This window comes from Ambystoma mexicanum, chromosome 10 (assembly GCF_040938575.1).
Source record: "Ambystoma mexicanum isolate Mex_15411 chromosome 10, UKY_AmexF1_1, whole genome shotgun sequence".
In the NCBI taxonomy this organism is placed as follows: domain Eukaryota; kingdom Metazoa; phylum Chordata; class Amphibia; order Caudata; family Ambystomatidae; genus Ambystoma; species Ambystoma mexicanum.
The window spans coordinates 61356186-61381417 of record NC_090932.1 but is presented as its reverse complement, the minus strand read 5'-3'; the positions used below and the strand labels follow the sequence as shown (position 1 = coordinate 61381417).

The 25232-nt window shown below is 45.4% G+C and overlaps 1 protein-coding gene across 1 annotated transcript in view; it reads right to left on the bottom strand.

The window, feature by feature from the left end:
* LOC138492809 (uncharacterized) overlaps positions 1–24942 on the bottom strand; it is a 469421-nt gene extending 444479 nt beyond the window's left edge. Inside the window, exons 1-4 of the mRNA XM_069620163.1 lie at positions 24882–24942; positions 23646–23735; positions 22278–22367; positions 20906–20995 (exon numbers count right to left, since the gene is read on the bottom strand). Coding sequence (XP_069476264.1) covers positions 20906–20995; positions 22278–22367; positions 23646–23735; positions 24882–24942 — 331 coding nt within the window. The remainder of the gene's footprint in view (positions 1–20905; positions 20996–22277; positions 22368–23645; positions 23736–24881) is intronic.
* Between the last annotated feature and the right edge of the window lie 290 nt (positions 24943–25232).

The window sequence follows — 25232 nt, the reverse complement described above, 5'->3', positions numbered from 1 at the left end:
CATAACACTTACAGGAAGGAAGGGTGTGAGGCTAAAGGAGCGGGAAGCATAACACTTACAGGAAGGAAGGGTGTGATGCTAAAGGAGCGGGAAGCATGACACTTACAGGAAGGAAGCGTGTGAGGCTAAAGGAGCGGGAAGCATAACACTTACAGGAAGGAAGGGTGTGAGGCTAACGGAGCGGGAAGCATAACACTTACAGGAAGGAAGGGTGTGAGGCTAAAGGAGCGGGAAGCATAACACTTACAGAAAGGAAGCGTGTGAGGCTAAAGGAGCGGGAAGAATAACACTTACAGGAAGGAAGGGTGTGAGGCTAAAGGAGCGGGAAGCATAACCCTTACAGGAAGGAAGGGCGTGAGGCTAAAGGAGCGGGAAGCATAACACTTACAGGAGGGAAGGGTGTGAAGTTAAAGGAGAGGGAAGCATAACACTTACAGGAGGGAAGGGTGTGAGGCTAAAGGAGCAGGAAGCATAACACTTACAGGAGGGAAGGGTGTGAGGCTAAAGGAGCAAGAGGCATAACACTTACAGGAGGGAAGGGTGTGAGGCTAAAGGAGCAGGAAGCATAACGCTTACAGGAAGGAAGGGTGTGAGGCTAAAGGAGCAGGACACGTAACACTTACAGGAAGGATGGGTGTGAGGCTAAAGGAGCGGGAAGCATAACACTTACAGGAAGGAAGGGTGTGAGGCTAAAGGTGCAGGAAGCATAACTCTTACAGGAAGGAAGGGTGTGAGGCTAAAGGAGCGGGAAGCATAACACTTACAGGAAGGAAGGGTGTGAGGCTAAAGGAGCGGGAAGCATAACACTTACAGGAAGGAAGGGTGTGAGGCTAAAGGAGTTTGACGCATAACACAGGAGGGAAGGGTGTGAGGCTAAAGAGCAAGATGCATAACACTTACAAGAAGGAAGGGTGTGAGGGTAAAGGGGCAGGAAGCATAACACTTACAGGAAGGAAGGGTGTGAGGCTAAAGGAGTAGGACGCATAACACAGGAGGGAAGGGTGTGAGGCTAAAGGAGCGGGAAGCAGAACCCTTACACAGGAAGGAAGGGCGTGAGGCTAAAGGAGCGGGAAGCATAACACTTACAGGAAGGAAGGGTGTGAGGCTAAAGGAGCGGGAAGCATAACACTTACAGGAAGGAAGGGTGTGAGGCTAAAGGAGTAGGACGCATAACACAGGAGGGAAGGGTGTGAGGCTAAAGGAGCGGGAAGCAGAACCCTTACACAGGAAGGAAGGGCGTGAGGCTAAAGGAGTAGGAAGCATAACACTTACAGGAGGGAAGGGTGTGCGGTTAAAGGAGAGGGAAGCACAACACTTACAGGAGGGAAGGGTGTGAGGTTAAAGGAGCAGGAAGCATAACGCTTACAGGAAGGAAGTGTGTGAGGCTAAAGGAGCAGGGCACGTAACACTTACAGGAAGGAAGGGTGTGAGGCTAAAGGAGTAGGACGCGTAACACTTACAGGAAGGAAGGGTGTGAGGCTAAAGGAGCAGGAAGCGCAACCCTTACAGGAAGGAATGGTGTGAGGCTAAAGGAGTAGGACGCATAACACAGGAGGGAAGGGTGTGAGGCTAAAGGAGCGGGAAGCAGAACCCTTACACAGGAAGGAAGGGCGTGAGGCTAAAGGAGCGGGAAGCATAACCCTTACAGGAAGGAAGGGTGTGAGGTTAAAGGAGCGGGAAGCAGAACCCTTACACAGGAAGGAAGGGTGTGAGGCTAAAGGATCGAAAAGCATAACACTTACAGAAAGGAAGCGTGTGAGGCTAAAGGAGCGGGAAGCATACCACTTACAGGAAGGAAGGGTGTGAGGCTAAAGGAGCGGGAAGCATAACACTTACAGGAAGGAAGGGTGTTAGGCTAAAGGAGCGGGAAGCATAACACTTACAGGAAGGAAGGGTGTGAGGCTAAAGGAGCGGGAAGCATAACACTTACAGGAAGGAAGGGTGTGAGGCTAAAGGAGCGGGAAGCATAACACTTACAGGAAGGAAGCGTGTGAGGCTAAAGGAGCGGGAAGCATAACACTTACAGGAAGGAAGGGTGTGAGGCTAAAGGAGCGGGAAGCATAACACTTACAGGAAGGAAGGGTGTGAGGCTAAAGGAGCGGGAAGCATAACACTTACAGGAAGGAAGCGTGTGAGGCTAAAGGAGCGGGAAGCGTAACACTTACAGGAAGGAAGGGTGTGAGGCTAAAGGAGCGGGAAGCATAACACTTACAGAAAGGAAGCGTGTGAGGCTAAAGGAGCGGGAAGCATAACACTAACAGGAAGGAAGCGTGTGAGGCTAAAGGAGCGGGAAGCATAACACTTACAGGAAGGAAGGGTGTGAGGCTAAAGGAGTAGGACGCATAACACAGGAGGGAAGGGTGTGAGGCTAAAGAGCAAGATGCATAACACTCACAGGAAGGGTATGAGGCTAAAGAGCAAGATGCATAACACTTACAAGAAGGAAGGGTGTGAGGGTAAAGGGGCAGGAAGCATAACACTTACAGGAAGGAAGGGTGTGAGGCTAAAGGAGTAGGACGCATAACACAGGAGGGAAGGGTGTGAGGCTAAAGGAGCGGGAAGCAGAACCCTTACACAGGAAGGAAGGGCGTGAGGCTAAAGGAGCGGGAAGCATAACACTTACAGGAAGGAAGGGTGTGAGGCTAAAGGAGCGGGAAGCATAACACTTACAGGAAGGAAGGGTGTGAGGCTAAAGGAGCGGGAAGCATAACACTTACAGGAAGGAAGGGTGTGAGGCTAAAGGAGTAGGACACATAACACAGGAAGGAAGGGTGTGAGGCTAAAGGATCGAAAAGCATAACACTTACAGAAAGGAAGCGTGTGAGGCTAAAGGAGCGGGAAGCATACCACTTACACGAAGGAAGGGTGTGAGGCTAAAGGAGCGGGAAGCATAACACTTACAGGAAGGAAGGGTGTTAGGCTAAAGGAGCGGGAAGCATAACACTTACAGGAAGGAAGGGTGTGAGGCTAAAGGAGCGGGAAGCATAACACTTACAGGAACGAAGGGTGTGAGGCTAAAGGAGCGGGAAGCATAACACTTACAGGAAGGAAGCGTGTGAGGCTAAAGGAGTGGGAAGCATAACACTTACAGGAAGGAAGGGTGTGAGGCTAAAGGAGCGAGAAGCATAACACTCACAGGAAGGAAGGGTGTGAGGCTAAAGGAGCGGGAAGCATAACACTTACAGAAAGGAAGCGTGTGAGGCTAAAGGAGTGGGAAGCATAACACTTACAGGAAGGAAGGGTGTGAGGCTAAAGGAGCGGGAAGCATAACACTTACAGGAAGGAAGGGTGTGAGGCTAAAGGAGCGGGAAGCATAACACTTACAGGAAGGAAGGGTGTGAGGCTAAAGGAGTAGGACGCATAACACAGGAGGGAAGGGTGTGAGGCTAAAGGAGTGGGAAGCAGAACCCTTACACAGGAAGGAAGGGCGTGAGGCTAAAGGAGCGGGAAGCATAACACTTACAGGAGGGAAGGGTATGAGGTTAAAGGAGAGGGAAGCATAACACTTACAGGAGGGAAGGGTGTGAGGCTAAAGGAGCAGGAAGCATAACACTTACAGGAGGGAAGGGTGTGAGGCTAAAGGAGCAAGAAGCATAACACTTACAAGAAGGAAGGGTGTGAGGGTAAAGGGGCAGGAAGCATAACACTTACAGGAAGGAAGGGTGTGAGGCTAAAGGAGTAGGACGCATAACACAGGAGGGAAGGGTGTGAGGCTAAAGGAGCGGGAAGCAGAACCCTTACACAGGAAGGAAGGGCGTGAGGCTAAAGGAGCGGGAAGCATAACACTTACAGGAAGGAAAGGTGTGAGGCTAAAAGAGCGGGAAGCATAACACTTACAGGAAGGAAAGGTGTGAGGCTAAAGGAGCGGGAAGCATAACACTTACAGGAAGGAAGGGTGTGAGGCTAAAGGAGCGGGAAGCATAACACTTACAGGAAGGAAGGGTGTGAGGCTAAAGGAGTAGGATGCATAACACAGGAGGGAAGGGTGTGAGGCTAAAGAGCAAGATGCATAACACTTACAAGAAGGAAGGGTGTGAGGCTAAAGGGGCAGGAAGCATAACACTTACAGGAAGGAAGGGTGTGAGGCTAAAGGAGTAGGACGCATAACACAGGAGGGAAGGGTGTGAGGCTAAAGGAGCGGGAAGCAGAACCCTTACACAGGAAGGAAGGGCGTGAGGCTAAAGGAGCGGGAAGCATAACACTTACAGGAAGGAAGGGTGTGATGTTAAAGGAGAGGGAAGCATAACACTTACAGGAAGGAAGGGTGTGAGGCTAAAGGAGTAGGACGCATAACACAGGAGGGAAGGGTGTGAGGCTAAAGAGCAAGATGCATAACACTCACAGGAAGGAAGGGTGTGAGGGTAAAGGGGCAGGAAGCATAACACAGGAGGGAAGGGTGTGAGGCTAAAGGAGCGGGAAGCATAACACTTACAGGAAGGAAGGGTGTGAGGCTAAAGGAGTAGGACGCATAACACAGGAGGGAAGGGTGTGAGGCTAAAGAGCAAGATGCATAACACTCACAGGAAGGAAGGGTGTGAGGGTAAAGGGGCAGGAAGCATAACACAGGAGGGAAGGGTGTGAGGCTAAAGGAGCGGGAAGCATAACACTTACAGGAAGGAAAGGTGTGAGGCTAAAGGAGCGGGAAGCATAACACTTACAGGAAGGAAGGGTGTGAGGCTAAAGGAGCGGGAAGCATAACACTTACAGGAAGGAAGGGTGTGAGGCTAAAGGAGCGGGAAGCATAACACTTACAGGAAGGAAGGGTGTGAGGCTAAAGGAGTAGGACGCATAACACAGGAGGGAAGGGTGTGAGGCTAAAGGAGCAGGAAGCATAACACTTACAGGAAGGAAGGGTGTGAGGCTAAAGGAGCGGGAAGCATAACACTTACAGGAAGGAAGGGTGTGATGCTAAAGGAGCGGGAAGCATGACACTTACAGGAAGGAAGCGTGTGAGGCTAAAGGAGCGGGAAGCATAACACTTACAGGAAGGAAGGGTGTGAGGCTAACGGAGCGGGAAGCATAACACTTACAGGAAGGAAGGGTGTGAGGCTAAAGGAGCGGGAAGCATAACACTTACAGAAAGGAAGCGTGTGAGGCTAAAGGAGCGGGAAGAATAACACTTACAGGAAGGAAGGGTGTGAGGCTAAAGGAGCGGGAAGCATAACCCTTACAGGAAGGAAGGGCGTGAGGCTAAAGGAGCGGGAAGCATAACACTTACAGGAGGGAAGGGTGTGAAGTTAAAGGAGAGGGAAGCATAACACTTACAGGAGGGAAGGGTGTGAGGCTAAAGGAGCAGGAAGCATAACACTTACAGGAGGGAAGGGTGTGAGGCTAAAGGAGCAAGAGGCATAACACTTACAGGAGGGAAGGGTGTGAGGCTAAAGGAGCAGGAAGCATAACGCTTACAGGAAGGAAGGGTGTGAGGCTAAAGGAGCAGGACACGTAACACTTACAGGAAGGATGGGTGTGAGGCTAAAGGAGCGGGAAGCATAACACTTACAGGAAGGAAGGGTGTGAGGCTAAAGGTGCAGGAAGCATAACTCTTACAGGAAGGAAGGGTGTGAGGCTAAAGGAGCGGGAAGCATAACACTTACAGGAAGGAAGGGTGTGAGGCTAAAGGAGCGGGAAGCATAACACTTACAGGAAGGAAGGGTGTGAGGCTAAAGGAGTTTGACGCATAACACAGGAGGGAAGGGTGTGAGGCTAAAGAGCAAGATGCATAACACTTACAAGAAGGAAGGGTGTGAGGGTAAAGGGGCAGGAAGCATAACACTTACAGGAAGGAAGGGTGTGAGGCTAAAGGAGTAGGACGCATAACACAGGAGGGAAGGGTGTGAGGCTAAAGGAGCGGGAAGCAGAACCCTTACACAGGAAGGAAGGGCGTGAGGCTAAAGGAGCGGGAAGCATAACACTTACAGGAAGGAAGGGTGTGAGGCTAAAGGAGCGGGAAGCATAACACTTACAGGAAGGAAGGGTGTGAGGCTAAAGGAGTAGGACGCATAACACAGGAGGGAAGGGTGTGAGGCTAAAGGAGCGGGAAGCAGAACCCTTACACAGGAAGGAAGGGCGTGAGGCTAAAGGAGTAGGAAGCATAACACTTACAGGAGGGAAGGGTGTGCGGTTAAAGGAGAGGGAAGCACAACACTTACAGGAGGGAAGGGTGTGAGGTTAAAGGAGCAGGAAGCATAACACTTACAGGAAGGAAGTGTGTGAGGCTAAAGGAGCAGGGCACGTAACACTTACAGGAAGGAAGGGTGTGAGGCTAAAGGAGTAGGACGCGTAACACTTACAGGAAGGAAGGGTGTGAGGCTAAAGGAGCAGGAAGCGCAACCCTTACAGGAAGGAATGGTGTGAGGCTAAAGGAGTAGGACGCATAACACAGGAGGGAAGGGTGTGAGGCTAAAGGAGCGGGAAGCAGAACCCTTACACAGGAAGGAAGGGCGTGAGGCTAAAGGAGCGGGAAGCATAACCCTTACAGGAAGGAAGGGTGTGAGGTTAAAGGAGCGGGAAGCAGAACCCTTACACAGGAAGGAAGGGTGTGAGGCTAAAGGATCGAAAAGCATAACACTTACAGAAAGGAAGCGTGTGAGGCTAAAGGAGCGGGAAGCATACCACTTACAGGAAGGAAGGGTGTGAGGCTAAAGGAGCGGGAAGCATAACACTTACAGGAAGGAAGGGTGTTAGGCTAAAGGAGCGGGAAGCATAACACTTACAGGAAGGAAGGGTGTGAGGCTAAAGGAGCGGGAAGCATAACACTTACAGGAAGGAAGGGTGTGAGGCTAAAGGAGCGGGAAGCATAACACTTACAGGAAGGAAGCGTGTGAGGCTAAAGGAGCGGGAAGCATAACACTTACAGGAAGGAAGGGTGTGAGGCTAAAGGAGCGGGAAGCATAACACTTACAGGAAGGAAGGGTGTGAGGCTAAAGGAGCGGGAAGCATAACACTTACAGGAAGGAAGCGTGTGAGGCTAAAGGAGCGGGAAGCGTAACACTTACAGGAAGGAAGGGTGTGAGGCTAAAGGAGCGGGAAGCATAACACTTACAGAAAGGAAGGGTGTGAGGCTAAAGGAGCGGGAAGCATAACACTAACAGGAAGGAAGCGTGTGAGGCTAAAGGAGCGGGAAGCATAACACTTACAGGAAGGAAGGGTGTGAGGCTAAAGGAGTAGGACGCATAACACAGGAGGGAAGGGTGTGAGGCTAAAGAGCAAGATGCATAACACTCACAGGAAGGGTATGAGGCTAAAGAGCAAGATGCATAACACTTACAAGAAGGAAGGGTGTGAGGGTAAAGGGGCAGGAAGCATAACACTTACAGGAAGGAAGGGTGTGAGGCTAAAGGAGTAGGACGCATAACACAGGAGGGAAGGGTGTGAGGCTAAAGGAGCGGGAAGCAGAACCCTTACACAGGAAGGAAGGGCGTGAGGCTAAAGGAGCGGGAAGCATAACACTTACAGGAAGGAAGGGTGTGAGGCTAAAGGAGCGGGAAGCATAACACTTACAGGAAGGAAGGGTGTGAGGCTAAAGGAGCGGGAAGCATAACACTTACAGGAAGGAAGGGTGTGAGGCTAAAGGAGTAGGACACATAACACAGGAAGGAAGGGTGTGAGGCTAAAGGAGCGGTAAGCATAACACTTACAGGAAGGAAGGGTGTGAGGCTAAAGGAGCGGGAAGCATAACACTTACAGGAAGGAAGGGTGTGAGGCTAAAGGAGTAGGACGCATAACACAGGAGGGAAGGGTGTGAGGCTAAAGGAGCGGGAAGCAGAACCCTTACACAGGAAGGAAGGGCGTGAGGCTAAAGGAGTAGGAAGCATAACACTTACAGGAGGGAAGGGTGTGAGGTTAAAGGAGAGGGAAGCACAACACTTACAGGAGGGAAGGGTGTGAGGTTAAAGGAGCAGGAAGCATAGCGCTTACAGGAAGGAAGTGTGTGAGGCTAAAGGAGCAGGGCACGTAACACTTACAGGAAGGAAGGGTGTGAGGCTAAAGGAGTAGGACGCGTAACACTTACAGGAAGGAAGGGTGTGAGGCTAAAGGAGCAGGAAGCGCAACCTTTACCGGAAGGAAGGGTGTGAGGCTAAAGGAGTAGGACGCATAACACAGGAGGGAAGGGTGTGAGGCTAAAGGAGCGGGAAGCAGAACCCTTACACAGGAAGGAAGGGCGTGAGGCTAAAGGAGCGGGAAGCATAACCCTTACAGGAAGGAAGGGTGTGAGGTTAAAGGAGCGGGAAGCAGAACCCTTACACAGGAAGGAAGGGTGTGAGGCTAAAGGATCGAAAAGCATAACACTTACAGAAAGGAAGCGTGTGAGGCTAAAGGAGCGGGAAGCATACCACTTACAGGAAGGAAGGGTGTGAGGCTAAAGGAGCGGGAAGCATAACACTTACAGGAAGGAAGGGTGTTAGGCTAAAGGAGCGGGAAGCATAACACTTACAGGAAGGAAGGGTGTGAGGCTAAAGGAGCGGGAAGCATAACACTTACAGGAAGGAAGGGTGTGAGGCTAAAGGAGCGGGAAGCATAACACTTACAGGAAGGAAGCGTGTGAGGCTAAAGGAGTGGGAAGCATAACACTTACAGGAAGGAAGGGTGTGAGGCTAAAGGAGCGGGAAGCATAACACTTACAGGAAGGAAGGGTGTGAGGCTAAAGGAGCGGGAAGCATAACACTTACAGGAAGGAAGCGTGTGAGGCTAAAGGAGCGGGAAGCATAACACTTACAGGAAGGAAGGGTGTGAGGCTAAAGGAGTAGGACACATAACACAGGAAGGAAGGGTGTGAGGCTAAAGGAGTAGGACACATAACACAGGAAGGAAGGGTGTGAGGCTAAAGGAGCGGTAAGCATAACACTTACAGGAAGGAAGGGTGTGAGGCTAAAGGAGCGGGAAGCATAACACTTACAGGAAGGAAGGGTCTGAGGCTAAAGGAGTAGGACGCATAACACAGGAGGGAAGGGTGTGAGGCTAAAGGAGCGGGAAGCAGAACCCTTACACAGGAAGGAAGGGCGTGAGGCTAAAGGAGTAGGAAGCATAACACTTACAGGAGGGAAGGGTGTGAGGTTAAAGGAGAGGGAAGCACAACACTTACAGGAGGGAAGGGTGTGAGGTTAAAGGAGCAGGAAGCATAACGCTTACAGGAAGGAAGTGTGTGAGGCTAAAGGAGCAGGGCACGTAACACTTACAGGAAGGAAGGGTGTGAGGCTAAAGGAGTAGGACGCGTAACACTTACAGGAAGGAAGGGTGTGAGGCTAAAGGAGCAGGAAGCGCAACCCTTACAGGAAGGAAGGGTGTGAGGCTAAAGGAGTAGGACGCATAACACAGGAGGGAAGGGTGTGAGGCTAAAGGAGCGGGAAGCAGAACCCTTACACAGGAAGGAAGGGCGTGGGGCTAAAGGAGCGGGAAGCATAACCCTTACAGGAAGGAAGGGTGTGAGGTTAAAGGAGCGGGAAGCAGAACCCTTACACAGGAAGGAAGGGTGTGAGGCTAAAGGATCGAAAAGCATAACACTTACAGAAAGGAAGCGTGTGAGGCTAAAGGAGCGGGAAGCATACCACTTACACGAAGGAAGGGTGTGAGGCTAAAGGAGCGGGAAGCATAACACTTACAGGAAGGAAGGGTGTTAGGCTAAAGGAGCGGGAAGCATAACACTTACAGGAAGGAAGGGTGTGAGGCTAAAGGAGCGGGAAGCATAACACTTACAGGAAGGAAGGGTGTGAGGCTAAAGGAGCGGGAAGCATAACACTTACAGGAAGGAAGCGTGTGAGGCTAAAGGAGCGGGAAGCATAACACTTACAGGAAGGAAGGGTGTGAGGCTAAAGGAGCGGGAAGCATAACACTTACAGGAAGGAAGCGTGTGAGGCTAAAGGAGCGGGAAGCATAACACTTACAGGAAGGAAGGGTGTGAGGCTAAAGGAGCGGGAAGCATAACACTTACAGGAAGGAAGGGTGTGAGGCTAAAGGAGCGGGAAGCATAACACTTACAGGAAGGAAGCGTGTGAGGCTAAAGGAGCGGGAAGCGTAACACTTACAGGAAGGAAGGGTGTGAGGCTAAAGGAGCGGGAAGCATAACACTTACAGAAAGGAAGCGTGTGAGGCTAAAGGAGCGGGAAGCATAACACTTACAGGAAGGAAGCGTGTGAGGCTAAAGGAGCAGGAAGCATAACACTTACAGGAAGGAAGGGTGTGAGGCTAAAGGAGTAGGACGCATAACACAGGAGGGAAGGGTGTGAGGCTAAAGAGCAAGATGCATAACACTCACAGGAAGGGTATGAGGCTAAAGAGCAAGATGCATAACACTTACAAGAAGGAAGGGTGTGAGGGTAAAGGGGCAGGAAGCATAACACTTACAGGAGGGAAGGGTGTGAGGCTAAAGGAGTAGGACGCATAACACAGGAGGGAAGGGTGTGAGGTTAAAGGAGCGGGAAGCAGAACCCTTACACAGGAAGGAAGGGTGTGAGGCTAAAGGAGCGGGAAGCATAACCCTTACAGGAAGGAAGGGTGTGAGGTTAAAGGAGCGGGAAGCAGAACCCTTACACAGGAAGGAAGGGTGTGAGGCTAAAGGATCGAAAAGCATAACACTTACAGAAAGGAAGCGTGTGAGGCTAAAGGAGCGGGAAGCATACCACTTACACGAAGGAAGGGTGTGAGGCTAAAGGAGCGGGAAGCATAACACTTACAGGAAGGAAGGGTGTTAGGCTAAAGGAGCGGGAAGCATAACACTTACAGGAAGGAAGGGTGTGAGGCTAAAGGAGCGGGAAGCATAACACTTACAGGAAGGAAGGGTGTGAGGCTAAAGGAGCGGGAAGCATAACACTTACAGGAAGGAAGCGTGTGAGGCTAAAGGAGCGGGAAGCATAACACTTACAGGAAGGAAGGGTGTGAGGCTAAAGGAGCGGGAAGCATAACACTTACAGGAAGGAAGGGTGTGAGGCTAAAGGAGTAGGACACATAACACAGGAAGGAAGGGTGTGAGGCTAAAGGAGCGGTAAGCATAACACTTACAGGAAGGAAGGGTGTGAGGCTAAAGGAGCGGGAAGCATAACACTTACAGGAAGGAAGGGTGTGAGGCTAAAGGAGTAGGACGCATAACACAGGAGGGAAGGTTGTGAGGCTAAAGGAGCGGGAAGCAGAACCCTTACACAGGAAGGAAGGGCGTGAGGCTAAAGGAGTAGGAAGCATAACACTTACAGGAGGGAAGGGTGTGAGGTTAAAGGAGAGGGAAGCACAACACTTACAGGAGGGAAGGGTGTGAGGTTAAAGGAGCAGGAAGCATAACGCTTACAGGAAGGAAGTGTGTGAGGCTAAAGGAGCAGGGCACGTAACACTTACAGGAAGGAAGGGTGTGAGGCTAAAGGAGTAGGACGCGTAACACTTACAGGAAGGAAGGGTGTGAGGCTAAAGGAGCAGGAAGCGCAACCTTTACCGGAAGGAAGGTTGTGAGGCTAAAGGAGTAGGACGCATAACACAGGAGGGAAGGGTGTGAGGCTAAAGGAGCGGGAAGCAGAACCCTTACACAGGAAGGAAGGGCGTGAGGCTAAAGGAGCGGGAAGCATAACCCTTACAGGAAGGAAGGGTGTGAGGTTAAAGGAGCGGGAAGCAGAACCCTTACACAGGAAGGAAGGGTGTGAGGCTAAAGGATCGAAAAGCATAACACTTACAGAAAGGAAGCGTGTGAGGCTAAAGGAGCGGGAAGCATACCACTTACAGGAAGGAAGGGTGTGAGGCTAAAGGAGCGGGAAGCATAACACTTACAGGAAGGAAGGGTGTTAGGCTAAAGGAGCGGGAAGCATAACACTTACAGGAAGGAAGGGTGTGAGGCTAAAGGAGCGGGAAGCATAACACTTACAGGAAGGAAGGGTGTGAGGCTAAAGGAGCGGGAAGCATAACACTTACAGGAAGGAAGCGTGTGAGGCTAAAGGAGTGGGAAGCATAACACTTACAGGAAGGAAGGGTGTGAGGCTAAAGGAGCGGGAAGCATAACACTTACAGGAAGGAAGGGTGTGAGGCTAAAGGAGCGGGAAGCATAACACTTACAGGAAGGAAGCGTGTGAGGCTAAAGGAGCGGGAAGCATAACACTTACAGGAAGGAAGGGTGTGAGGCTAAAGGAGTAGGACACATAACACAGGAAGGAAGGGTGTGAGGCTAAAGGAGTAGGACACATAACACAGGAAGGAAGGGTGTGAGGCTAAAGGAGCGGTAAGCATAACACTTACAGGAAGGAAGGGTGTGAGGCTAAAGGAGCGGGAAGCATAACACTTACAGGAAGGAAGGGTGTGAGGCTAAAGGAGTAGGACGCATAACACAGGAGGGAAGGGTGTGAGGCTAAAGGAGCGGGAAGCAGAACCCTTACACAGGAAGGAAGGGCGTGAGGCTAAAGGAGTAGGAAGCATAACACTTACAGGAGGGAAGGGTGTGAGGTTAAAGGAGAGGGAAGCACAACACTTACAGGAGGGAAGGGTGTGAGGTTAAAGGAGCAGGAAGCATAACACTTACAGGAAGGAAGTGTGTGAGGCTAAAGGAGCAGGGCACGTAACACTTACAGGAAGGAAGGGTGTGAGGCTAAAGGAGTAGGACGCGTAACACTTACAGGAAGGAAGGGTGTGAGGCTAAAGGAGCAGGAAGCGCAACCCTTACAGGAAGGAAGGGTGTGAGGCTAAAGGAGTAGGACGCATAACACAGGAGGGAAGGGTGTGAGGCTAAAGGAGCGGGAAGCAGAACCCTTACACAGGAAGGAAGGGCGTGAGGCTAAAGGAGCGGGAAGCATAACCCTTACAGGAAGGAAGGGTGTGAGGTTAAAGGAGCGGGAAGCAGAACCCTTACACAGGAAGGAAGGGTGTGAGGCTAAAGGATCGAAAAGCATAACACTTACAGAAAGGAAGCGTGTGAGGCTAAAGGAGCGGGAAGCATACCACTTACACGAAGGAAGGGTGTGAGGCTAAAGGAGCGGGAAGCATAACACTTACAGGAAGGAAGGGTGTTAGGCTAAAGGAGCGGGAAGCATAACACTTACAGGAAGGAAGGGTGTGAGGCTAAAGGAGCGGGAAGCATAACACTTACAGGAAGGAAGGGTGTGAGGCTAAAGGAGCGGGAAGCATAACACTTACAGGAAGGAAGCGTGTGAGGCTAAAGGAGCGGGAAGCATAACACTTACAGGAAGGAAGGGTGTGAGGCTAAAGGAGCGAGAAGCATAACACTCACAGGAAGGAAGGGTGTGAGGCTAAAGGAGCGGGAAGCATAACACTTACAGAAAGGAAGCGTGTGAGGCTAAAGGAGTGGGAAGCATAACACTTACAGGAAGGAAGGGTGTGAGGCTAAAGGAGCGGGAAGCATAACACTTACAGGAAGGAAGGGTGTGAGGCTAAAGGAGCGGGAAGCATAACACTTACAGGAAGGAAGGGTGTGAGGCTAAAGGAGTAGGACGCATAACACAGGAGGGAAGGGTGTGAGGCTAAAGGAGTGGGAAGCAGAACCCTTACACAGGAAGGAAGGGCGTGAGGCTAAAGGAGCGGGAAGCATAACACTTACAGGAGGGAAGGGTATGAGGTTAAAGGAGAGGGAAGCATAACACTTACAGGAGGGAAGGGTGTGAGGCTAAAGGAGCAGGAAGCATAACACTTACAGGAGGGAAGGGTGTGAGGCTAAAGGAGCAAGAAGCATAACACTTACAAGAAGGAAGGGTGTGAGGGTAAAGGGGCAGGAAGCATAACACTTACAGGAAGGAAGGGTGTGAGGCTAAAGGAGTAGGACGCATAACACAGGAGGGAAGGGTGTGAGGCTAAAGGAGCGGGAAGCAGAACCCTTACACAGGAAGGAAGGGCGTGAGGCTAAAGGAGCGGGAAGCATAACACTTACAGGAAGGAAAGGTGTGAGGCTAAAAGAGCGGGAAGCATAACACTTACAGGAAGGAAAGGTGTGAGGCTAAAGGAGCGGGAAGCATAACACTTACAGGAAGGAAGGGTGTGAGGCTAAAGGAGCGGGAAGCATAACACTTACAGGAAGGAAGGGTGTGAGGCTAAAGGAGTAGGATGCATAACACAGGAGGGAAGGGTGTGAGGCTAAAGAGCAAGATGCATAACACTTACAAGAAGGAAGGGTGTGAGGCTAAAGGGGCAGGAAGCATAACACTTACAGGAAGGAAGGGTGTGAGGCTAAAGGAGTAGGACGCATAACACAGGAGGGAAGGGTGTGAGGCTAAAGGAGCGGGAAGCAGAACCCTTACACAGGAAGGAAGGGCGTGAGGCTAAAGGAGCGGGAAGCATAACACTTACAGGAAGGAAGGGTGTGATGTTAAAGGAGAGGGAAGCATAACACTTACAGGAAGGAAGGGTGTGAGGCTAAAGGAGTAGGACGCATAACACAGGAGGGAAGGGTGTGAGGCTAAAGAGCAAGATGCATAACACTCACAGGAAGGAAGGGTGTGAGGGTAAAGGGGCAGGAAGCATAACACAGGAGGGAAGGGTGTGAGGCTAAAGGAGCGGGAAGCATAACACTTACAGGAAGGAAGGGTGTGAGGCTAAAGGAGTAGGACGCATAACACAGGAGGGAAGGGTGTGAGGCTAAAGAGCAAGATGCATAACACTCACAGGAAGGAAGGGTGTGAGGGTAAAGGGGCAGGAAGCATAACACAGGAGGGAAGGGTGTGAGGCTAAAGGAGCGGGAAGCATAACACTTACAGGAAGGAAAGGTGTGAGGCTAAAGGAGCGGGAAGCATAACACTTACAGGAAGGAAGGGTGTGAGGCTAAAGGAGCGGGAAGCATAACACTTACAGGAAGGAAGGGTGTGAGGCTAAAGGAGCGGGAAGCATAACACTTACAGGAAGGAAGGGTGTGAGGCTAAAGGAGTAGGACGCATAACACAGGAGGGAAGGGTGTGAGGCTAAAGGAGCAGGAAGCATAACACTTACAGGAAGGAAGGGTGTGAGGCTAAAGGAGCGGGAAGCATAACACTTACAGGAAGGAAGGGTGTGAGGCTAAAGGAGCGGTAAGCATAACACTTACAGGAAGGAAGTGTGTGAGGCTAAAGGAGTAGGACGCATAACACAGGAGGGAAGGGTGTGTGGCTAAAGGAGCGGGAAGCACAACGCTGGAAGTAGTTGACAAGCGTAATTATTGAGGGAGAGGAGAGAAGATAGTGAGATGCATAAGTGAGAAGATACATGGGGCACAAGGTGTGAGCATCGAGGCACTAGTAGCACAACTGATGGCTGGACCTGGGGATGAGGAGACTCTAAGGAAGACCTGGCCTCATGTTTGGGTGGGTTGTTGAGAGGCGTGGCACTGGGTGGAGGTAGAGCAATATTCATGGGCCCATTATCTCATCAGGGGCTGCCAGAAGTATGTGATCTCTCAGGTGTGCTGTGAACAGGGCTGGATAAAATGTGCACACATGTGGTGCGTGTCTTCTTTGTTCCTCTCATGCCTGCAGGACTAGGTGCAGTAGCGGTACCACGCAATAATATCCCATTCATTAAATTCGTTTTACAAAATATCGCCGCAAAAATTGCGCCTCACACACTTTTTTCAGTCATCTTAACACGGTTAATTCTTTTGCACACGTGTGCTTGTATTCATTTATCCATCACAGTCTTTTTTTCATGCATCTGCAAACTGTTCATTTCCAGGCATTACGGCAACACAGAGAGAAACTTCAATGAAATGTACGGCATTACGTTCACTTTACTTCAGAACTACGTTTTAGATTTATTGTGAAAAAGAACGATCCGTGGACATTGAATTAGAAATAAACGTATGTTTTTACATTTTGGCTGCTGACTGAACCACAGGGTTGTCGGAGACACGTTAATAGCGACACAGCGAGAATCTTAACCTCACTGAATTGTACAGCTTTTTTTTGCCACTTTTCTTTAAATCACTGTTAAAAATGCTTTGTAAACAGCAATGCTCTGAGGATTTACAACGGCAGAAAACTATGCTTTACTGTGTTCTCGCAGCTGAAGGAATGGCAAGGATCTCCGAGGAACGTTACTGGCGGGATTTTAGCACGGCCGAATTACTGCGATATTTTGTAATGGAGACATCATCAAAAGAATATTTTTACTTGGAACCGCAGTACCGCAGCCACCTGGAGACGATGTTATCTCTGCAGGTAGTGGTGCCCTCAAGAGCAGTGAGCAGCAGAACTTCACTTCATCTGCGTCGTGGCACTTTGTCACGATACAGCTTTTTCCGAGATCCATCCCTGTTCAGGTCACGTGTTGGCATGCACAAAGGTGGAAAGGGTGGGGGTAGGTGAGGTGGTTGAGAGGTTTGCGATTAATTGTTACTTGGTTGACTTAATTGCGTGAGGTTGTGCCGGAGCATAGTAACATTTCTTGGTAGTATTTTTGATGAGAGGAATTTGTGCTTAACATAACAGGTTTCTGGGCTTGGCCCTGCGAGAGATGGTGAGTGAGTGTTAACTCAAGGCTTAAGTCTTGCTTGCAGTGCTTGCAGTGCTTGCAGTGAGCAGGATATGTGTTAAATGTAATGCAATGGCAGGGATTGTTTTTTAACTGTCTAGCTGGACTAAGAAGCAGTATCTACAACTTTAAAAAAATCGTGATCAGCTAAGCATAGCACCATTTGGTGAATTGCAGAAGTGGCAGCGGATGTAATGTTAAACTGTTGACTGTGGAAATGGAATATCGATTGCATTTGTGCCACTGCCCTGTTTAAGAGATGCAAGTAGCGAGCAAGGAGCGAATTTGGGCCTATTGGTGTTCGACAAGTACAGTTCAGAGAAGAGGGTTAGAGTTGTTTAGCTCCTTTGATGCTAGACAATCACAGGGGGTCTTTTCACTTTTGTAATGGCTTTGCAGGTGAAGAACGATGGTCTGGAGGGTTGCTAGTGGTTAAGATTAATTCAAAACCTTCCAGCCATCACCTCTTTTGTTTTGCAGTAGTAACTCTGAGTGGGATGGGTATGCCCAGATGTGGGTCTCATGCCTGCTCGACCTAGAGACCCAAGCTACTCCTTACTGATGATGCCCAACAAGGCCACAACATATTTGGGGATGCTTGTGGCCTCGTGCAGAAGGGATGTGACCAAGTAGTTTGGGCCGGACTGCCCCTTTTGGGGTGGGACCAAGCCTGATTCGTATATGGTCTTTCCCCTTTTGTAATGGCTTGGCAGGCGAAGAATGATGGTCTGGAGGGTTGCCCAGAGCAATGCCAGAGGTTAGGATTCATTCTAAATCTTCCAGCCATCACCTCTTTTGTTTTGCTGCGGACATCACAGGTGATTTGGGGGTCTGATTTGCTTTGCATGTGACAAGTGCAGTGGGGAGAAGATAGTGAGAGTTCATTGTACAACTTGTATGGTAGAGATACACTGTTTTACAAATTGAAATGGGGACAGCACAGAAGAGGTAAATAAGTGGGCCATGTCAGAGGAGCACCTATCAGAATTATTAAATGTTCGCTGATTAAGATTATTGTGCAAGGCACTGTATGAATTAATGTGCGGCAATACTCTAAAAAGGAAGTGTTGTGAGGGCCCCTAAGAGTTTGCAGGGCCAGAGACATGGATAATTTATGGAGGTGCATCCACAAGGGGCAGCGCTGGAGGGCAGGCTTTTATGGTGTTGGTTAAGGGCAAGGAGAGAGGTTGGTGTCTGCTTAGCTTGTTGTCTGATGTTAGAGTGGTGTGAGGCTAAGCAGGAGGTTTCCTTGTAGGAGCATAGTGGTTTTGCATTGTGACTTCTGTAAAGGTGGTAACAGCTCGGTGGGTGGTTGCAGGTCGAAGGCTGTGTGTCTATTAGGTGAGATTGTAGGAAGCCTATGGAGCGTTTTAGGCTCTCTTGATCAGGGGTGGAATGGGAACCAAAAGAGGCCCATGTGAAGGGGCCTACCGGGAAATCTCCAGAGTTTCCTATAGGCCAGTCCTCCCCTTCTCTTGATCCCCTCAAGAGGAATTATCATATTATTGATATCTTACACTGTTATGGGTGATCTTCTATTGATGTGCTGTTATGGGTGCTCATTTATTGATGTGCTGTTATGGGTGATCTTTTATGGGCAGTGTTAAAAATCGGGTGTTATGGATTTTAGGGCAATATACTAGGTCATCTTGCTATCACAGTTGTGACTAAAGAGGGTATCATACTATTGACTCAGGAGGATAGCTCAGGGGCAACGTGCTCGCCTTGGAAGCAAGACGACACGGAGCAACACAGGTTCGATCCCCGGGTCCGCGCTTAGAAACCTCTGGGTATTAGGCGTGTTATAAATAACCTATCATATATCATATCATGTGGACACATTTTGTTTAGGGCCAGGGAGAAATTACTTGTGACAATTGATTGGACTAAACATTATCAGTGGGTTGATAAAATGTGTGTGTGGTGGTGAAAGATGAAAGGATCAACTCTGGTGCAGGAATGTATGTAAAGTGGGGGCATTAAATCATTGATTTCTGAACCTGCAATGGTCTCACACTGCCACAGGCAAAATAGACAATTGCTAGAGGTCACGCCATTTGGGGAGGTGATATCTCACTCCCCCAGGACCAATTATAGATATATAAATACAAGGCAAAGGGCAATAAATACATATAGAAAGGAATTCATCAAAATATTCATATATTGTGCTCTGTTGAATGAAATACTGATGTCATCGCTTGATGGTGCCAAAATGACAATTTGCACTGCTAGGGATTGAACAATATGCCTCAATTCATAGAAGAACCCTCGTGTTGTCAAAAATTGACTACTGTAATGCCCTCTATTTAGGCACTAACAAATGAAATTTAAAGAAGCTACAAATCATACAAAATAACTCTATTAGAGCCGCCCTCAACATCCCCAGGAACCAACACATCTCTGACACCAGACGTAACTTACGCGGGATTTCCGTCACTCAACGAATTTCACTGAAAACCCTCGCCCTCACTCATAAATGCCTTTCCAACCAAGCACCACTATACTTAGCCAATAGATTTACCTTACACAACACCAACAGACCTTGCAGAACTGCTCGGAGTAACTGCCTCTCTATTCCACGTTTCAACCTCCAAAGATCGGGTGGAGCCAGCTTCCCTGTTATGGGAGCGAAACTTTGGAACTCGCTTCCCAATCTGATAAGATCCGAACCATCCTTCCACAGTTTTAAAAATATGGCTAAAGCCTGGCTAATCACCCAAGACCCTTCATCCTCCAACCAATCACCGCCCTTGCGCCTCTCTCCTATCCTCACATAGGTCTTCTCCTCGCGCTCACCTGTCACTTCTTTATGTATATATGTGTATAATGTTTTTGTAATATTCAACTTGTAACTTAACTGTAATTGTTCTGTCATATCTGACTTAAAATGTTGTAACTAAAATACGCGCCCAGATGCCCTCGGGCCTGGCGCGCTCTAAAAATAAAATAAACACAAATACAAGGAGTGTTTCAAACTTAATGGACAATAAATTAGGTGTGGATTTGCCAATATTACAAAATATGTTTAGCATAGTGTCCAAGGCTGTGGCCATGGTTGAGTTGAATTCGTTCACTAGGGCTGTTGGGTTTAGTGATTCAGATAAGGAATTTAGAGTTGGGAGGATAAGTGGTAGCAGTTTGTCTGCAGTTATGTTTTTTTTATTTCTGGTTGGTAGGGGGGGCAATACAATTTCCTTGGGTTGGGTGGTGTTTTCATTTATGAGGAAGGTTATTAGGGCATGATCTGTCCAGATTTGTGGGCAGACATCGGTAATTGTTACATTACAATTGTGATTGGCTACCCAGTCGAGTGTTCGACCTTTTTCGTGGGTAGGTTGTGAGATTCTTTGGGTAAATCCCAGTTCTGTGATGGCATTGGCGATGTTAGTCGCTTGCAAGTCTTTGTGGTCGTTGAAACCTAAGTTCATGTCTCCCAGGAGGATGGCTTGCAATAGAAGAAAATATCAGCTTCACATCCATTGTTTCACAAAACCAAAAGTGTAACTATGTATAACCATATAGTTTATGTTTTTTCATTCAGAAATAATTTGGTTAAAATGTTAGATGCCTTCATTAGAAATATCTAAACAGAAAAATATATTTTCAGTTTTTACTTATTCCGTAAAATTGATTAAAATGATAATTAAATCCTCTTAAACCTATTTCAAATGAAATATTAATATAAGCAATAGTTAAACATTTTATACATTTGGTATTATAAGAGACTGGGTTAGAAATGTATATGATAAAATATGAAGAACTAAAAATCTGTACATTCATCTTTCAACTAATTACATACTTGACTGCAGAATCATTTGTGGCCCTAGATGGCAGAGGTCAAAATATTTCCGATTGCTAAATTTATACTTTTGAAATATGAATTTAATAAACTAAACAACATTAAAGCATCCTCAAACATATTTGTGATCTAAAAAAAATGTTTTATATTTCGGAAAATCCATTAAGTCATTGATTTCTGAACCTGCAGTGGTCTCACACTGCCATGGTCAAAATAAACAATTGTGAGAGGTCACGCCATTTGGGGAGTTGATATCTCACTCCCCCAGGACCTATTATAGATATATAAATACAAGGCAATATAAAAAAGGAATTCATCAAAATATTCATATATTGTGCTCTGTTTAATGAAATACTGATGTCATCGCTTGATGGTGCCAGAATGACAATTTGCACTTCTAGGGATTGAACAATATGCCTTAAATCATAGAAGTAGTGTTTCAAACTTAATGGACAATACATTTTGTGTGTATTTGCCAATATTACAAAATATGTTTAGCATCAGGCTTGAACTCTATTATTTTTAGCATTCCATTGATCACTTATATTAAGCTAATATGGAAAAGGCATCGCAAAATTCTTGATCTATCATATTTTGCATTGTCGATAAAAGGCAACATCCTCACATGACATTTTAAAAAAAATAGTAAATTCATAAAGGTATGCTTCTGTCAGAAGCAAAACCGAAACATACCAGTTGCTGAGGTTTCTGTACTGTAGGTCGATGGTGTGCTGGTATCAGTAAAGGTTGATGGAGAAGCTGTCTCTGTTGCAGTTGAAGACACTGTAAAAGAGAGAATGTACAACTTAAATAGCTGCATAAAAAAGAAAATTTAAAGCATATTTGGTCAAGAGGAGAATTGTGAACTATTTGTCATTCTATAAAGTCTGTACAGTATTGGATGATGATGTCATTGAAAAGTACACATTTTTAAACATTATACCAGTAGAAACAGAGATTTATTCTTATTGAGAGAGGTCAAAAGGTTCTCCACATTTCAACGGTTTCAATAGAAGAAAATATCAGCTTCACATCCATTGTTTCACAAAACCAAAAGCGTAACTATGCATAACCATATTGTTTATGTTTTGTCATTCAGAAATAATTTGGTTAAAATGTTGTATGCCTTCATTAGAAATATCTAAATACTAAAATATATTTTCAGTTTTTACTTAACCCGTAAAAATGATAAATATCATAATTAAATCCTCTTAACCCTATTTCAAATGAAAAATTAATATAAACAATAGTTACACATTGTATATATTTGATATTATAAGAGACTGGTTAAGAAATGTATATGATAAAATATGAAGAACTAAAAATCTGTACATTCATCTTTCAACTAATTACATGCTTGTCTGCAGGATCGTTTGTGGCCCTAGATGGCAGAGGTCAAAATATTTCCGATTGCTAAATTTATACTTTTGAAATATGAATTTAATAAACTAAACAACATTAAAGCATCCTCAAAAATATTTGTAATCTAAATAAATTGTTTTATATTTTGGAAAATCCATTAAATCATTGATTTCTGAACCTGCAGTGGTCTCACACTGCCACAGTCAAAATAAACAATTGTGAGAGGTCACGCCATTTGGGGAGTTGATATCTCACTCCCCCAGGACCAATTATAGATATATAAATACAAGGCAATAGTAAATAAATACATATATAAAGGAATTCATCAGAATATTCATATATTGTGCTCTGTTTAATGAAATAATGATGTCATCGCTTGATGGTGCCAGAATGACAATTTGCACTTCTAGGGATTGAGCAATATGCCTCAATTCATAGAAGGAGTGTTTCAAACTTAACGGACAATACATTAGGTGTGTATTTGCCAATATTACAAAATATGTTTAGCATCAGGCTTGAAACTCTGATATTTTTAGCATTCCAATGATCACTTATATTAGGCAAATACGGAAAAAGCATTGCAAAATTTTTGATCTATCATATTTTGCATTGTTGATAAAAGGGAACATCCTTACATGACATTTAAAAAAAAATAGTAAGTTCATAAAGGTATGCTTCTGTCAGAAGCAAAACCAAAACATACCAGTTGCTGAGGTTTCTGTACTGGAGGTCGATGGTATGCTGGTATCAGTAAAGGTTGATGGAGAAGCTGTCTCTGTTGCGGTTGAAGACACTGTAAAAAAGAGAATTTACAACTTTATTAGCTGCATAATAATACACTTAAAGCATATTTGGACAAGAATGGAATTGTGAACTATATGTATTTCTATAAAGTCTTTACAGTATCGGATGATGAGGTCATTGAAAAGTACAGATTTTTAAACATTATACCAGTAGAAACAGAGCTTTATTCTTATTGAGTGAGGTCACACGGTTTTCTTCATTTCAGCAGTTTCAATAGAAGAAAATATCAGCTTCACATCCATTGTTTCACAAAACCAAAAGTGTAACTATGTATAACCATATTGTTTATGTTTTTCATTCAGAAATAATTTGGTTAAAATGTTGTATGCCTTCATTAGAAATATCTAAATACTATAATATATTTTCAGTTCTTACTTAATCCGTAAAAATGATCAATATGATCATTAAATCCTCTTAAACCTATTTCAAATGAAAAATTAATATAAACAATAGTTAAACGTTTTGTTTATTTGGTATTATAAGAGACTGTGTAAGAAATGTATATGATAAAATATGAAGAACTAAAAATCTGAACATTCATCTTTCAGCTATTTACATATTTGACTGCAGAATCGTCTTTGGCCCTAGAAGGCAGCGGTCAAAATATATCCGATTGCTAAATTTATACTTTTGAAATATGAATTTAATAAATTAAACAACATTAAAGCATCCTCAAACATATTTGTAATCTAAAATAAGTGTTTTATATTTTAGAAAATCCATTAAATCATTGATTTCTGAACCTGCAGTGGTCTCACACTGCCACAGTCAAAATAAACAATTGTGAGAGGTCACACCATTTGGGGAGTTGATATCTCACTCCCCCAGGACCAATTATAGATATATAAATACAAGGCAAAGGGAAATAAATACATATAGAAAGGAATTCATCAAAATATTCATATATTGTGCTCTGTTTAATGAAATACTGATTTCATCGCTTGATGGTGCCAGAATGACAATTTGCACTTCTAGGGATTGAACAATATGCCTTAAATCATAGAAGGAGTGTTTCAAATTTAATGGACAATAAATGATGTGTGTATTTGCCAATATTACAAAATTTGTTTAGCATCAGGCTTGAACTCTATTATTTTTAGCAGTCCATTGATCACTTATATTAAGCTAATATGGAAAAGGCATCGCAAAATTCTTGATCTGTCATATTTTGCATTGTCGATAAAAGGCAACATCCTTACATGACATTTAAAAAAAAATAGTAAGTTCATAAAGGTATGCTTCTGTCAGAAGCAAAACCAAAACATACCAGTTGCTGAGGTTTCTGTACTGGAGGTCGATGTTATGCTGGTATCAGTAAAGGTTGATGGAGAAGCTGTCCCTGCTGCGGTTGAAGACACTGTAAAAGAGAGAATGTACAACTTTATTAATTGCATAAAAAAGACAACTTAAAGCATATTTGGTCAAGAGTAGAATTGTGAACTATATGTCATTCTATAAAGTCTGTACAGTATTGGATGATGAGGTCATTGAAAAGTACACATTTTTAAACATTATACCAGTAGAAACAGAGATTTATTCTTATTGAGAGAGGTCACAAGGTTCTCCACATTTCAACGGTTTCAATAGAAGAAAATATCAGCTTCACATCCATTGTTTCACAAAACCAAAAGCGTAACTATGTATAACCATATTGTTTATGTTTTTTCATTCAGAAAAAATTTGGTTAAAATGTTGTATGCCTTCTTTAGAAATATCTAAATACATAAATATATTTTCAGTTTTTACTAAATTCATAAAAATGATAGACATGATCATTAAATCCTCCTAAACCTATTTCAAATTAAAAATTAATATAAACAATAGTTAAACGTTTTGTATATTTGGTATTATAAGAGACTGTGTAAGAAATGTATATGATAAAATATGAAGAACTAAAAATCTGAACATTCATCTTTCAGCTATTTACATATTTGACTGCAGAATCGTCTTTGGCCCTAGAAGGCAGCGGTCAAAATATATCCGATTGCTAAATTTATACTTTTGAAATATGAATTTAATAAATTAAACAACATTAAAGCATCCTCAAACATATTTGTAATCTAAAATAAGTGTTTTATATTTTAGAAAATCCATTAAATCATTGATTTCTGAACCTGCAGTGGTCTCACACTGCCACAGTCAAAATAAACAATTGTGAGAGGTCACACCATTTGGGGAGTTGATATCTCACTCCCCCAGGACCAATTATAGATATATAAATACAAGGCAAAGGGAAATAAATACATATAGAAAGGAATTCATCAAAATATTCATATATTGTGCTCTGTTTAATGAAATACTGATGTCATCGCTTGATAGTGCTAGAATGACAATTTGCACTTCTAGGGATTGAACAATATGCCTTAAATCATAGAAGGAGTGTTTCAAACTTAATGGACAATAAATTATGTGTGTATTGGCCAATATTACAAAATATGTTTAGCATCAGGCTTGAACTCTATTATTTTTAGCATTCCATTGATCACGTATATTAGGCTAATACGGAAAAGGCATCGCAAAATTTTTGATCTATCATATTTTGCATTGTCGATAAAAGGCAACATCCTTACATGACATTTAAAAAAAAATAGTAAGTTCATAAAGGTATGCTTCTGTCAGAAGCAAAACCAAAACATACCAGTTGCTGAGGTTTCTGTACTGGAGGTCGATGTTATGCTGGTATCAGTAAAGGTTGATGGAGAAGCTGTCCCTGCTGCGGTTGAAGACACTGTAAAAGAGAGAATGTACAACTTTATTAACTGCATAAAAAAGACAACTTAAAGCATATTTGGTCAAGAGTAGAATTGTGAACTATATGTCATTCTATAAAGTCTGTACAGTATTGGATGATGAG